At 35.6% G+C, this 16,904-nt stretch overlaps 1 protein-coding gene across 15 annotated transcripts in view; it reads left to right on the top strand.

The window, feature by feature from the left end:
- The first annotated feature begins 7,538 nt into the window (after positions 1-7,538).
- The window catches only part of NRPD1A (nuclear RNA polymerase D1A), an 83,436-nt gene continuing 74,070 nt past the window's right edge, over positions 7,539-16,904 (top strand). For 4 of the 15 annotated variants that reach the window (XR_016174150.1, XR_016174151.1, XR_016174153.1 and 1 more), the window contains exons 1-5: positions 7,539-7,707; positions 7,805-7,924; positions 8,193-8,368; positions 8,517-8,644; positions 10,734-10,869. Coding sequence is in view for 1 of the 15 variants with exons in the window: in XM_089160288.1 (XP_089016414.1) it covers positions 10,783-10,869 (87 nt within the window). In the remaining 14 variants the exon portion in view is untranslated. The remainder of the gene's footprint in view (positions 7,708-7,804; positions 7,925-8,192; positions 8,369-8,516; positions 8,645-10,733; positions 10,870-16,904) is intronic. The other 11 variants (XR_016174155.1, XR_016174156.1, XR_016174158.1 and 8 more) reach the window with 11 other exon arrangements.

Here is a 16,904-nt window from a genome sequence, read left to right on the forward strand (position 1 = left end):
GTAATTGGCACCTTGAAATTGTTAACCCACTAAGATAGGAATTTGTTATAGGGTTTTGAACTTTGTAATTTTAAGCTTTATAACTAACATTTCTGGAGGAGAAGAATGTTATTGGTCACTCTCTGAGGACATTGTCCATGAAAAATTGCACTAGTTGGCCATTGTTATTCGATTTTTATCATTTACATCTAAAAGTTAATGTATGATTTAGAAAGCTTATTTTTTTATTTTAATTTAATCTGAACATTTGAATGTGACTAATGGGCGCGTGTCCTTTATCTATAAGTAAATGAATGTTCCATTTCTTTGTCATAAATGGACCTGACAAAAATCTCATTGTCCGCCTCCTGAATCTCGTCTTCTACCAACTAGGACCCAGTGTTTTCTGTTTGTCATTTTGAATAATTAGATTAAAGGTGTTATGCTTGTCAATGACAACATCCCCAGGACTAAGGATCCCGTTAATTGTGTTTACAAAATGGATAGGGGCGAAGGAAGGCATGGATGCCTTCATCTTTGTTTTGTGGTGTTGTAAGTTATCATTTGCATGAATGTTTACCCAAAAAAAAATTATCAATTGCATAAATGACAAATACCTTGATAATCACGCCAAAATTGTAAGACACCAGGGTTATAGTCCCAACACAAACATGTGACATAGGATTTTTGAGCATTAGAATCTATAGAAATGGGGTGAAGTAGCTTAATAGTTTTTAATTTATCTTCCAAATTGAAAATCACAATGTCTTATAAAAACAACTAGTCTTATTAAAGTTTCTGAATTTACAGTTTTGTCCTCCTAATATAAATGTGAGTTTTACACCTACACAAAAAAGGGTTGAAAAAAAAAAGAATAGAAAGCAATATTCTACTTATTTTAAGTTTTTATAAATTTTTAGTATTCTTTAGAGATAACTCTCATAAAGTATCCTCCACCTTCATTCTCTTCTTCACTTTTAATCTTTCTTTCCCCTTCACTCTTTTTTTATAATTTGTGTGGTTATTTCTACCAAGTTAACAAGATGGACCCATGCCAATGATGGGTTAGTAAAGCGGTTAAAAACTCTACCTCCCACGGGAGGTTTGGATTCGCACCCATTCGGCGGCATTAATTTGATGATGTAATCGTGGTGCGCGCAAGCTGGCCCGGATAACCTTATAAAAAAAATAATAAATTTGGCCAAAAAAAAAAACAATATGGACCCATAACTTCGTAACTTCACCAACCATGTCTTCCCATATCATTAATTGATTTTTTTTTTTCTTGAAAAAATATTGGTCTTTTCTTTTGTTGGTTAAAAAATATTCCATTATGCTGCGTTTGTTTGCTGGAATAAATGTGGGGTGGGAAAATTTTTCTTACTTTTCTTTTAAATCCCAAAATGGTACATTGTTTGATTGCTTGGGGTATGAAAGTGGGAGACAAGTTTCCTTGATTCAAGGAAACTTGTCTGCCGATGTGGCAGCCCAACTTTCCCACCCCATTTTATTTTAAAACCCCACATATTTTGTGGGACTTTGTGAAAAATTGGAAAAAGTAAAAAGTGGGACCCACCCCTATCATTTTTTTACAAAACCCTTTCATTTCCTTTCATTCTCTCTCACCCCACTACACATGGGACCCACATGTTTTTTTTTTCCACCCCACCTTTGCAAACAAACACAACCTTATAGTATCAGGATTGTTTACTCTGCTTAGTTGTATGTTTGCTTCTTCTTTTTGTTTTCGTGTTTCTTTATGTCTTACTTTGCTTGTCCATTTAGTTGCTCATTGGCTACTTCTCTCTTTGTTTCTCGGATTATGGGGTTTCTCTCATATTCTGTATATGGAGTTTTCCATAGTTCCATGAAAAGTTAGAAATGATAGTGTACTTGTTGATATTTACACATGTGGTCAATTTATAATATATAGGGTAAATATCACTTACCTCCCCTCTTAGTTGGACAAACAGCACTTACACCCCCTCTTAGTTGGATAATATCATTTACCTCCCCTCTTATCTAGCAAATTTATCAAATACCTCCCATCTGTTAACTTTTCCGTTAAATTTAACTTTTACCGTTAAATATTTTTCTAAAATCCCAAACTACCATTGGTTAAAAATATTTTTTATTTTAAATCTAAATTATCGTAAATTATGCTCAATTAAAATAATTATTAAAAACCAAAATACCATAGTCAAATCCAAATTATCTTTAATTATTAAAAGCCCAACATACCCTCTCTTTGTTTAAATTTTATCAAACTATTCAAAAAACACATACAACTACTACTGTCAAGTAAAATTAAAAAATGCAATTAAAAAAAAAAGGTATGTTAGATAAAATCAAACACGTATTACTATTTTGGATTTTTTTAATTGTTTGATAAAAAAAAATGAAAAAAAGAAGAAGATATGTTGGGCTTTTAATAATTAAAGATAATTGGATTTTAACTATGATATTTTGGTTTTAATAATTATTTTAATCGAGGGTAATTTAGTATTTTAATTGCTATGGTGATTACTGTAATTTAGGGTTTAAAATAAAAAATATTTTTAATTAAGGGTAGTTTGGAGTTTTAGAAAATTATTTAACGATAAAAGTTAAATTTAACCAATAAAGTTAACAAAGTGGAGGTGTTTGATATATTTGCCAGGTAAGAGGGGAGGTAAATGATATTATCCAACTAAGAGGGGTTGTAAGTGCTATTTGTCCAGGTAAGAGGGGAGGTAAATGATATTATCCAACTAAGAGGGGCTGTAAGTGCTATTTGTCCATCTAAAAGGGGAGGTAGGTGATATTTACCATAATATTTATCTTTCTTATACAAAATGGTGAGATTAGGAATATATAATATAATATAAAATTAAAATTTCAACAAACTTTTCAATATATTATCTTCTACCAACAATACATATATATATATACTAACAAGAAAATCTATGTACACATGCACATATTACCATATTTAAATTTAGAAAAGTAATTTTACTCTTATCAAGTAGGTAAATTAACATTAATAAACAAATTCAATTATCCTAAGACGGTTGTATATGTTTACATGATGTATTTATCAATCAATGCCACCTGTAACACAACTTAAAAATATATATCTTTAAAAGGTATTAAAAAAAAATCACAATCTTCAAAGAAACTCAATTTTGGTTTGTACCAACTCTATATTGGGTCTATGCTGGACTCAAAGCCTAACTTTAGCTTGGGTTGACTCTTTATTATTTACCTGGGAAAAAAATTATTTCCTCTAGAAATAGAACTGATGAAGGTATACTGTGATGGCAACCTCCTTAAAGCCCAATATTTGAAACCAAGTATGTGTTTATATTCACAACTATTTGAATGAAATTGCTTAGCTTTCTTTATTTACATATATATATATATATATATAATTTTTTTTTAATAACGCAAAATAACTTTATTCAAAATAATTGGAGAGAACTCCATCTACAAACTACATCAGGATGAGATAAAAATAAAGGTGGTGTTACCCACTAGGTTTTAGACATCTTGAGCTTCCGAGAGCTGAATGCTAACCAACGGGGGTTGGTCCAAGTGGTAAGCAACTTGGTCCGCTTAAGCAAAGTTTCGATATCGAAACCTTGTGGATGCAAAAAGTTCCAGCTGGAGACTCACCCACCATAGCCAGGTGTGCGACCCGGGTCGAACACCGGATTAGTCTTGGAACCGGAGTTGGCAACCAATAATAAAAAAAAAAAAAAGAGCTGAATGCTAAGAAATCTGGAAGGATATTATCTATCCTCATAAAGAAGGTATAACAAACTATAATTAATGAAATAAATGACTAAGGACTGTATCTCCTCCACCAAGGCTACACTTAACTTATTTACACGTGAGAAGGAGAGAGTAGCATGTACAATAGTTTGCTTTAATCACAATATTTATACATAGGTCCAAATTTGTCAAACACAACTCTAGGAATTGCCCAATGATAGAGGCCACCATCGATGTAGAGTGTGAGTATTGTCTTTTAGGCTACTTGTTTCACGAGTCTGGATATACGACCCTAAAATACAGGGGCCCAGGGGTGGGTGATAGGAGTTTTTTTTTATTAATATTTTTCAATTGTGGGCCCCACTGATTTTGTGGTGGTAAAACCGTCGGGGAGCACAGAGTAATGATCCGGATTCCTTGTTTCATTTGGTCTATAAATCTAAACCAAAGATACAAACGAATAAGATCCATGGTAACTATCTTCATTTGTCAAGAAGCAAATTCCTTCTTTAGACATATTAGAGGGCTAGCCTGTAACCCCTAAACAAATGAACATGTTACATTTACTTAATACTTATCTTACTTGCAACATTGAACGCATGTGATGCAAGAGACTAGAAGAAAAGAAGTTGCCATCAATACCTAATTGGCTGGTTAAACCTAAAAAAGCCTCTATCTTTGTATTGTGTTGGTGTTGTTTCTAATGGTAGACTTCACTGAGCCAATAGAGCATGAATTGCTACATTTGGAAAATGTCACTCCAATGATTCTCAATTTAAACATAAGTTAACAGGAGTTGAGATGAAAAGAAAAGTAAGCAGCAACCTTCCATGAAAAAGAATGAAAAATTGAGAAACACCATGAAGGATACTAACAACACTTAATCCGTAATATTTAAGGGAACCTGTGGACATATATAGAAATGTAAAAGGCTTTTATTTATATTTTTATATCTATACAACAATACCAGATTAATATAAAACTATATAGCCTTTCCCCAGCTTAAAAAAAAAAACTAAAAGTGAAAACTAAGGGAAAAGAAGACTTATGACATTGATCAACAATGTGCATATGCACAGCAGACAATCACATTTGGTAAGATGAGAGTTACGATTTAAAGAAGGATCCTCAATAATTTAGCCAAGACTTTAGAGAGAAGCAATGTGCGACAAAATGAATACGTAAAAAAGAGAAGGCAGAATGCATTTGAGAGATCAAACGAAACAAAAAGGAGAAGACATTCACAAGAACTACAACTGAACTTGTTTATCAATTTTTGTAGAATGCCTTGAAAAACACACAAAATAATTAAGCACATAAAGAATGAAGAATAATGGCATATTATATGTTATTTAAGAAATAAAGGACACTGTTACAAATTCAAAAAGGGAAAAAGCAACCCTAATGGGTCAAAAAGATCAAATAAGAAGATTTTTTAATAAAGAATGCAAGAGGAGAGGTGTGACAAAATCCAAAATTTGTAGATTCACCAATAGTAAAGCATAAAAGAGACGCAATACATTACCTATATCTGATTGCAAAGAAACAATAAAAAACGCATAAGAGATCTGACCGCGAAAAAGAGATGGAATTTGTTGCCCATCAATTTTTAAGCTTTTGATCGATTTCATCATAAAAGACAAAGAAAGTTGAAGTAGATGACGTTCACTTACTGCCATCCAAATAGATTTCCAATGTGTTAATTACACTGAACATTGATAACCAATCATTAAGCTACCACAATCTAGTTTAATGGCAGAATAAAAGCAATCATCTATACTTCTCTCTAGTATATGCCACTTGGTTTGTGTTTAAGCTTATAAAATTCAGAGGATACATTTTCAAATAAAATCGATCTAGTTGCAGTAATAGAAGAGTTTTGCAGTCAACTCTAAGATATTCAATAAGCACATCTGTAACATAGTATAACATGTTTAATTCTTTTCGTCTGTTTGTTTGTTTGTTTTTTTATTTTTTATTATTTGTTTTTTTTTTTTTAAGAAAAACTCGAAAGGAAATACACACAGGAAAAAGAAAAAGAAAAAGAAAATAAAAAATACAAAGGATAGATGCATGAAAGCATGCGAGTTTTGGTCGTGCATTCTGCGGATCTGGAAGATCTGCTGTAGCAAGCTTTTGTTGGTCTTCTCCTTCTGCTGCTTGTCTCTATGTTTGCGGCTTCGACAAATGGCAGTTTCAGAATCGAGATCCAATCCCGTTTGTCTGATGGACTCATCCTCTTTTGGATCCATCGCAGCAACAACCTTCTGCGCAATACTAGTACCACCTCCGTGACAACCGAGTCTCCGTCCTTATGACGTGTTTTGTCTCTACCCTTGTGGCGTGTCCATCTTCACATTAATGGTGTGTCCCCGCCTCTTTGGGCGTTAGTGGGTGATACATATATCGTATTCATTGTTTGGTTGTGGAATAAAATTTGTGGATTCATCATAAAAAAAATATTTGATCGATGTGATTATTGTGAATGCACAATGTGTAGTGTTTTTAATGAAAGTGTGAGGTTTGTTCTTCTTGGTAGAGAAGCAAACAAAGCCGTTGACTGGATGTCTAGGGTGCAACTTTGTCCCTTGGATCCATGGGCTTTCTTCCCAAATCCTCCAGCTGGGTTAGAAGGAATTCCCATGGTGGATAGAGAGTCTTGTTTAAGTTAAGTTCTGTTTGTTCCTTTGGGTTGTTTAGCCCCGTCTTTGTACCGAAAAAAAAAAAAAAAAAGAATCCAAAGATTTTTACAATCAAACGGGTATAAATCTCTAGATTCATGTAACCAAAAGGCCCTAAATTTGAATTAAATTTGATATTTATTAATATTTTACTTAATATTTTAAGTTTTATTTAATTACATCTTTCATTTATTTGTTGATTATTTTAGAGAAGAAAAATCACATATTTCCTTTATTCAATAGGTTCTTTAAAAAAAAAAGAAGTGAATTTAAAGTTATTTTTTTTCACATAGTTAATTAAGGGTAGTATTATAACTTGACAAAAGAGTAATTAAATAAAAAAATAATTGCAGGGTTATTTTTTATTTTGAAAAAAAATATATAGATGCACATTATCAGTAAACTAAAGGAACTTAACGGTAGGGAGTATTAGTCATTGTAGACAAAATTAAAGGTTGTATTAGTAATTTTAAAAAGTACAGAAAATAAAATAGTAATAAAATTAAAGTACAAGGGACAACAGTAATTATCCATAAAACATTTAGATGAAAATGTAAATTTGTACTTTATTGTTGTTGACTTCTTGTTTGATGTGATGTAAAATCAACTTCTCTACATGTTTACATGTGAATGAAGAGATTTAGTTGCTGTGTACAAAGAGATGGTAGTAAATGTGGCCAGATCTGTTTATTGAATTCCCAATCAATCTAAAAAAAAATGTTGTGAATGATTGAGTTCAAATCCACATAAACAACACATTGTGAATACTTTGACATCCGTTGTGTTTGAGCAGCGAGAGTGTTGAGAGTCTTGAGACCTTGTTATGCAAAATTTTCCAAAGAAAAATGAGGATTTTGGAGGCTATGCTTCAACCATGTTGTACCATTATGCTTCAAGGATTAAGCTGTGCCTAATATATATGCAGATGACATACTAAACTTTCCAATGGTGTCAGGCGATGCAACTCTCCTAGAAAATAGAAATTATCTGACCGGTACAACATTTCGTACCGATATAAAAGAAAAAGAAAATAAAAAATAAAATCATGAACAAGATACGAATGGTTAAAGCTTGTAATTAAAACAGAACGTGAGGGTACGAAAGTAACTGTAGATTGACGTTACACTCCTTTTCTTGTGGAACTGGGTCTTCTCCGTCTGAAATCGGAGACTTCAGTAAACCAGTCCGAACTCCGAAACAAACCGACGGCGCTTTACTTCGACGCTCACGCCGATTGTGGTTTGCTTCCGTTTTCACTCTTTTATCGAGAGAGAGGTTGTCTTTTCGAAACTGGGTAAACTGGATATTTTAACGTTTTCTTTGTTAACTATTTTAAATAAAATTCCCTCCTTTCTGTCTGAACTCTAATAAAGGTTATGGCCACGAAACAGAACCTGATATCGTACTCTCCGTTGTTTCGTATTCTGAAGTGTGACAAGACAGACTATTTAAGCGATCGCTTCGACTGTTTTCTTCAGTTTCAGTTGTTCGAACCTCGATCATTCAGTACGGTAGTCTATTTTGCTTGTTGCTTTGTTTTTTTTCTTTTCTGTAGTTTTATCTTTTGATTTTTCCTGTATTTTTGCATGTTCGATTCTTCTTCTTGAACGCCCTCATCGCCGTCGAAATTATTCGGATTCTTTGCATGTTCATTGTTTTAGAGTTTAGTTGTCTAGGTTTGTTACGGAAACTTTCGATAAAAGAATATATCTTTTTGTTTTCCGGTGGGGTGATTTTGGAAGATATTGATGAATGCTTGCGTTCTTTTTCCCCACTCAGTTGGTTTCAGTTTGCGACGATTGGACAATGTGCGTGTTAATTTAGCTGTATTATCGGTTTCTACAGCGATACCTGTCTCAGTTTCCTCTGTTTACTGTTCGCTGCTAGAACTTGGATAGCTTTGGACAATGCTGCTGTTTAAAGGGAGGAGATTTATGGACAAATAAATTCAAGAAGTATGATTCATGTTTGTAGTGGTAGATTATCTCATATCTAGATATAATAATTGTTTAGGTATAGCTAATACCATAACAAAGTGATTCAAAAAGCTACCTGCATCTTTTTATTTTATTACTCTGATTGTCTGCATCTTTATATGTATAGGGCGGGCGAGCAGATTGAATTCGTCGTGGTCGGGCGAATTCATTCTGGGGAAGAAAAAGCGGATCAATTAGACCACCCTGAAGTCGTGAACGGAGCCGGAGGTCACTTTTGCATATCCATTCCGAAGGGTCTTATCTCTTCTCTAGCCCATCATCGTATTCAGCCCTATCTATTCACCTCTTTTCTTTTAAGTGGTTTTAGGGATCTCTTGTTCAAAGATATTGAAACCGGATCAATGTCTATTTCTCAATAGATCTATATATTTATTAATGTCAGAATATATATTTACTCTGAGAAACCCACTGCTGGCTCATTTAGATTTTTTTTAAATTTTTTTCTGGATGATCATCTCGGGAGAATTTTCTTATTATATTCATTAATATCAGAATATATCCTTCTTGCACCGGTTGATTAAAATATTTTGTCCTTATTTGTATATTTTACATATCACCATCTATTTCATACTCATTTTTTGTATTTTCATGTATTCTATCGGCAGCATCATTAATCTATCAGTCTTGGGTTTTTATACATTATTTGGTGAGACTATGTTGGTTATATAGTGCTTGCTGTGAACTTCCTTGAGTAATCTATTTGGAATGTTTATTTATCATGCTTTTTTTAACAGTATTTCTATGTTCTCTATATTTCAACTCATACTTTAGGATTGTCTCACACTGTTGAAGATTCCACTTATTCTGAGTATTATATTTACTTATTCAATATGTATTTTGGGCACTAGACTCTAGTGCAACTAATTGACATCTGAAACATGCGGTGCAAAGTATTTTTCCAGAGTCGGCCTCTACCCCTCCCCAATGGGGAAAAAAAGAAAGAAATAGTAGAATTGGAAAGGTATAAAAATTTAGATTTTATTTGTCCAGGGTTGTGCGTTTTCATTTGATGTGATGCAAAATTTTAAATGAATTAAATGTGGTTGACGGTTACTGATGAATAGATCTGTAATATTCTAATAAGGAACATAATTAGTATATGCTGACACTTGAGATTTGGTAGTCTGGACTCTGGAATGGTTATATTTTATATTAACACATGTTAGACAATAATCTGTGTAAAATAAATACAATTTAATGAATCAAGCTGAAAAATTCAATACATTCCATAGCTTTGATGCTTCATCACTAAGTTTTACTCTATTCTTCTTCTTCTTTTTTTTTTGTATCAGGTTCTAAATCTTTAAGAATCAATTCACTTAATTTTCCATCAGTTTAAATTTTGTATTGCATTTTACTTCTAGTTGAGTTTCATTGTTAGTCTCATGTGGTTTATCTTTTAATGATTATTTCCATATGGTTTTCTGCTGCTCATCTAGAAATTACTTTCTTGCACAATTTTAACACTCATGCCTCACAGAGTAATAAATTTCAATACTCAATTTCAACATTTTCTTATTTTGAGAAGTAAGTTAAAAATGTTTCTAAATCTAAAAAGTTTAGAAACTTGTTAGTAAACAATAAATACTATTTTTAAAGCTCTGCCAAAGAGAGCATTTCAACAACCTTTTCAGGTTCTGTTCTTTGGGTGTATGAATAATTTAAGACAAAACCAAAGCTCCAAAAGAGGAGTAGACAGTCAAACTGGCTTTCTGTCAGGGGGCAGAAGTTGGGGGGTGGGGAGATGCCACAGGAGACTCAAATGTGCCTATTCCTGGGGGAATCATTGCAGGAAACAGCCATAGAGGAACATTTTTTTGTTTTAAAGGGGATGCCAGTTCTAAATTTAATGAAGAGGTCTATTGGGGATCCATTTCCTGAGATGTCGCTTAATGCGAATTTGATTTATAGTGGCAGCAAAGACAAGTATTCCATTGACGTCACATATGGAAGAGCCTTGTAAAGTCACACCTTTGTCCATTCTCTCTCAAGGGGAGGATTCTTCTCGGTCTGGGCCAACATTAACAAAGATACATTTTCAGACAAAAGCACCTGCATTTAATGTTATTTCTAAATTGCTGGGGAAGAAGATTAATAGGCACTAGGTATTTTGTTTCTCCAACTTGGATCCTTCTATTGGTTTAAAATTTCCAACTTTTGATATTTTGAATTTAGTCCTGTGAATAATGTCGAGTTGTTGACATGATTATATTTGCCTGTATTCAGTCTTTTATATGGTACGTCCATTCATTTCTTATAACTTGCTCTTGGCCATGCCTGCTGATTTTCATTGTTTTAATGTTTGAAGTTCTACTTTATACAGTGTATAGGTTAAAGAATCTGTCAGCTGTGAATAAGGTGACCCAATTATCATGGATGATGAAGTGTTTTGGGAGCAGCTGGTGCCATCAGGGGTATTGAGTGGAATTAGGTTTGATGTTCTGACTGAGGCAGACATAGTAAGTATTGTATTTTTGTTTTTATTTTGTCAGTAGCACAAGCACATTAAGTTATACTTATAGAATGTTTTGCGATTCCCTCTGTTCTTGTTGATTAAATACTGCTTCTTATAGCAATAGTTGTTAATGCAAACGCACACAATGGTATGGACAAAATTTATGTATTCACGTTGCCCTCTGAAGGAGTGGATTACATCACATGGTTCACCATTTTGAGCCATAATATTACATGGATATATTGACATAAAGTGTCAAAAATTGACAAAGCCCCCAAAAAATTTGGTTCAAGAACTTAGAGCTATTATTTATTTATCTTTTACGATTTTTTTTGCATGATTCTTCCCCCCACCCCCCAAAAAAAAATAGAAATAAATTGCAAACATTAGGTCCACCAAATTCAACACCGTCACTTGGCCCAAACCTATTCTCAAAGTTGAACCATACAGCTGGATGAAGGGGGAATCCCTTCACCCATCTTCTTCGTTCCTTACTCTGATGGGAAATGAAAGGCCCTGCTGGAAACCACACTACCGCCTCTTCTTATGGTTCAAACTTGGATTTAGGGTTTGATAGTTATGAAGCTCATGAAAATGGATTTCAGGGTTTTCCGTTCACTGATTTGGGAAACCAAATTGGTAATGATTCGAGATTTTGAATTCACTTCCAGAAGCAGCAATGGCATTTGGGTTCCAAGAGTTGAGAACTACGGTGGGAGGGTGGGGAAATCTGAGTTTTTGATACTGAAATCTGCAGGAGATTTTGGGGGAATCCGCTGAGGAGATTTTAGATGGTGGGAGGTGAGGAATTTGGATCTTCAGCTGCTGTATCAGGTTTAGAGATTTTGTCAATCTTATCATCGTGCTACATCCAACTCAAAAAATCTCTTTGCAGCAAATTCTACAAATGACCTTAATCTCCCAAACTTACTATTCACCTGAGAGCAGAAATGCAAAATAGGGAAAAGGTTAAAGGAAGAAAGAGCTCCATGAACAGTTAAATCCCTTTGTTTTCCTTGCATTTTAACTTCATTGACATTGGTTTTTTTGGGAGTTTTTGTCTAGTGGTAGAAGAAAGGAAGGAAGAAGATTGGTGAAGGAGGCCTCTATGAGTGTGGTTGAAACTTAAAACATAGGATCTAAAGTCACGGTTCTTTTAGTCTTTTTAACATGCTAGGGGCATTTTGGTCATATAAAAATATTTTGAATTTCAATCATTATGTGTAAACGGTGCCTAACGTGGGTTACCTTTTTGTAAGGTTTCATAATTGGGGGGGAAGAGGGGTTGTACGAGTTTCGCTGCAAAGTTGGGGGGGGGGCGTAGAGAACTCAGTTTGGAACTGTTTCAAGTTCAATTTCTTATCATATATATGGTATCTATTGGTATGAGTAAGTCCATCAGATGACAAACTTATTTACAAATAGTATGTGGATGCCTGGTATTCAGAAGCTTGTTTAGGTGGCCTTCCTGTCAAGACTGGAATGAGCGAACCTGATATTTCAGCATGATTTCACCGAAACAGTATTTATTTCTGATGAGTTTCACTTGGCCATCTCGGGTTGCAGAGAGTTATAAGTTCCTGAAATTCTGATGAAGAAAGAGCGAATTTTGGCTGAAATGTCAGTGAAGTAAGTAAAATTTGGGGAAAACAATGCTGATTCTTGGTCTCATGTCCTATTCTGTCTCAGGCGTGTCAAAATTAACAAAACTTTTGCTGTGTTTTTGTACCAGGCTTTTGAATAGCTAATTTTTATTCAGTTAAAACTATCATGTCTAGTTTAGCTTTGTTTAGGTGGTAAAGCTTATTTAATAGATGAATGTGTTGTTGCTAAAGATTGTAGTAGCAGACAAGAAGTAGAGTAAGGGTACTTGTGCATTTTGTGCCTGTTGTCCGGTAGTAGGATGTCACGGCCACATGTTGGACATGGGCGTGTGGCTTCTATTTCTGAAGCCCTTGTATTGATGGTATTAAGCGACATTGAGGGTTGATCCGTTCAAGCTGATGGTTAGATGGTTAGAAAATACCCTTTTATTATCATTTGACTACTTTGGGTCAATCATTCGGTTCTGTGCAACAGAAGAAGATTTTTAGAAAACAAGTCGTAAGTTGAACATGAAAGAGAAGAAGAGGGGGAGCAAGGGGAAAAGTGAGGGTTCTCTTTGATTGCTCTTGCCTAATGCAGGAACCAAGCCTTCCCACATCAAACGGAATGCCAAGACTAGGCAATGCCCCTACCTCTTGTTGTCCAGCACTATTTCTTTCTCTTTTCTTCTTCTTATTTATTTATTATTAATTAATTAGTTAATTTTTTTAATTTTAGGTTAGTTCGATTGGGCAGTGATAGATTTATATTTATCGCCAATCTGAGGGGTATTTCAGTTATGCTTTTTATTAGTTTTTAAGTCTTAAAAGGCCTACGATTTTGGGGTCCTAGTCCATGTAATGATCTGAGATGTAAAGACCCATTTAAGCGAGTATATATCTATAACTATGTCATCTACAAACACAACTAGTATGGTGATGTGGGTGTTGGTCTTCTTGATAAGCTGGGTGTGGCTCTACATTGCTTTGCTCATAACCAATGGACACCATAGCCTTATGGAACCTTCCAAGCCATGCTCTTGGGAATTGCTTCAACCCATAGGGAGCACATTTGAGCTTGCATACCTTCCCATTAGTTTCTGTAGTTGTGTATCTTGGTGGTACATTCATGTACGCTCCCTCTTGAATTTCTTCATGAAGGAAGGCATTCTTAACATTCCATTGTATTTGTTTATCTTGCTACTATTTGAGATCCATAAAAAATATATAGCCACAAAACATTAACCTAACCTTTCCCCCTAGCAAATCATTCTTTCACAACCCATATCACAAAAGAACCCCACAAAAGAACCCCACAAAAGAACCCCACAAAAGAACCCCACAAAAGAACCCCATATCCCCTAAATTCCCAAAACCCTAGAACCCCCATAACCAACCCATCCCATTCAGCTATAGGGTATTCTAAATCATTCTATTGAAGAGGATCTTGGAGTGAGGCTAAATCTAAGGCATTCCTCAAGCAATCAAACTCTAGATCTTGGTTCACATCAATTTGGTATCAAAGCTAGATGAATCTGCAGTAGCTAGAGAAATGGGTGAATCAACAGACAATTACAGCGAAGGAGGAGCAGTTGCATATTCATCACCAGAGTTAGATCAGGTGGATCCACAGCTAAAGCCATGGTGGACAGTGGTTGCAGTTCTAATGTAGTGTCTGACCTCTATATCCAGACAGCCAAGCTTCCAATTGAAGAACTTCCAAACCCATATCGGGTGGATCTCCTCAACAATGATTATGTCAAGGACTCGAAGTAAAATTTAGATGTCTTACATCCATTAATCTTCATTCCTGTTCTGAAGATATTTGGTGTGATGTAGTTCTCTATGAGGTTGTTTTGTACCCATTAGTCTTCATTCCTGTTCTGAAGATATTTGGTGTGATGTAGTTCCCATGAGGTTTTCAGACAATCTTAGGGCGGCCATGTTTATTTGATAATGATGTAACAATTTTGGGTAGGGAGAATGTAAATTTATCATACAGGAAAGGAAATTGTATTCCTTCCCCTAAATCTCCAGGAGGAGATCAAGAAAAGGTAGGCCAATAAGTACCCAGCCACAACCTCTAATTATCCTCTCCAAAGAGTTTAGAGGCCCCAGAAAAGAAAGCCACTAGAGTTTACTCTTGATCACCTAGGCTAGAGATCTACAGCCAGAAGAAGAACCTTCTCCACCAATCTAGAAGCTCCCTCCAGAGCTATTACCATAGGACATTGATACAAACAATCAAGGTAATGCAGAGAAGGACCAAGAGTTGACCCAAGCACTAACTGCGTGGACTATTATGTACTGAGATCCTTCTGCTATAATTTATGGATTTTTCTCCTAATCTCAAAACACCATGCATCATTACCACTATTGTATAGTTGTATTATGTATCCTTGGTGACCTTCTACAGAACAACAATGGTAGAAAGAAGAAGATAACTCTATGCAATATTTGGTTCAATGGAGTTGAGCAAAAACCCCATCACTAGACATTCATCAATTTCCCATTTGTCTTTAGTTTGACTAGAAATTATAGGTTTTATTATTATACTATGAAGAGCAATAGATAGAGACCATCTCAGATAACTCGAGCCTCCACTTTATACGAACTAGTAGATGTGGTAAACATATTGCCGATCCAAAATAGGGTGTCAAACAATCAAAGATCCTTTGTAGAGAAGGAATCACACGATCAATGAGTATAAAGGACCCTTGGTGGGAGAAGAAGTGCTTACCACGAAGGGATCAATGTTAGAGAGGGGAGGCATAGACCTAGGAAGGTAAAAAAGGAGGCAGAAGGTAGGGGAAAATCCTAGATGGGTCGCAAAAGAGTGGTGGAGAGGAGGCAAGGCCCTAAAGGGGGTTGCTAAGGTAGGGGAATGCCCTACGGCTCTTTCGGGTAGTTGGGGGCAATAGTCGTGGCGCTCTCTAGGGGTGTACAAAGGGGGAAAATAATCTTTTATATGAATCCCTTATTCATACTGGACATTAAACTCCAAAAAATTTCAGCTCTAAACCATGTTGAGTGATTTGAGAACTTGTAACTTTTTTTCAAGAAGACATAGTCTTTATATTAATAAGAGAGTAAAGAATATAAATTCCTGATGTGGGATATTACATAATAATAACCTAGAGATGATTCTTCCCTCTATACTTAGAATCACAATAGTTTTCATTTTTGCAGACCGTTCTCTACTTTTCTAATTCTCGAAGGATCAAAAGAGCAATCAACTATAGCATATTGCACCGTAATGAAAGGCAGAAACCCCCTTTGACAACAAAGAACAGCCACAACAAGAACATGGAGGGGAATTAAAATAAAAACAACCTTGAAGCTCATTAGCTAGGCAAATTATTGGAATTTATTTTAATTGATACATTAGCCCATTTTAACCCAATGTGAATATAGATTAACGTCACCATCAGGATTTGTTTTATATTTAATTTTTCTACAACAGAATCAATGCTAGTCTTACAACTTACAGTCCCAAACGGAACAGGAAAGCTGAAGTTCAGCCAGAAGGCGTAGTGCTTCATGAACGCTAGTTGTCAAAGTGTCTGCCTAGGCGCCTAGGCCCCTTTCTGGGTCAAGGCCACTTGGAGTTGCCTTGCTTGGTTTTGCCTTGGTTTTCGTTGCCCTCTATTGCCTCTCCTCACCTTGTCGCTGATGAAACCGGAGCCTAAACCCCCAACTCCAGCCTTCGATTGGACCACCCCAAAACCATTCGGCCCTGTCCATTACTCTTGCGGGGCTTTCCTAGCCTAACCCTAAATTGGTTTTTGTTGCCCTTTATTGCCTCTCCTCGCCTTGTCGCTGATGAAACCTGAGGTCTAGGGTTAGGGTTTCTAAGTGATCCTCTCAATTTAGGGTTAACCTAGGAAAGCCCTGCAAGAGTAATGGATAGGGCCGAATGGTTTTGGGGTGGTCCAATCAAAGGCTGGAGTTGGGGGTTTAGGCTCGAATTAGGTGGATTAGGGGTTTGGGAAAATTCTGCAATTTCAATTGAAGAAGAAGAGTTGCATAAAATTTCCAGAACTGTATAGCTTGGGCTGAATTGTGAGTCACTTATAGGAAGGGTTCTACGGTTAGGGGTGATGCTAGGGAAGGGTTAACAGGGTTCTAAGAGGTTGGGGATTAAAGTAAAATTGGGGGGGGGGGGTTAGGCTGTATTGCTGGAAGAAGAGGAGAGAGGGACGGGCGATGGTGGTTAGGGTTTTGGTCGGGATGTCTGAAACTGCAGGGGGATGGGTTAAAAGGATTCTTAACTCACCTGTGAATGAGAGAACTTGCTGGAATCTGTAGTTGGAAGCTTGAAGAAGAAGACGACAGCCTTGAGTTGAAGAACCAAAAGTGCAAATTCCAGCCGCAGGTTACCCAAGGGGATCCCACAACTCTTCCAAGCCCAAATCTCAAATAAACTTTATTCAATGATCAAAAACTGAAACATACA

The sequence above is a fragment of the Hakea prostrata genome, chromosome 6 (assembly GCF_041222555.1).
Source record: "Hakea prostrata isolate BN-2017 chromosome 6, UWA_Hpros_2, whole genome shotgun sequence".
In the NCBI taxonomy this organism is placed as follows: Eukaryota; Viridiplantae; Streptophyta; class Magnoliopsida; order Proteales; family Proteaceae; genus Hakea; species Hakea prostrata.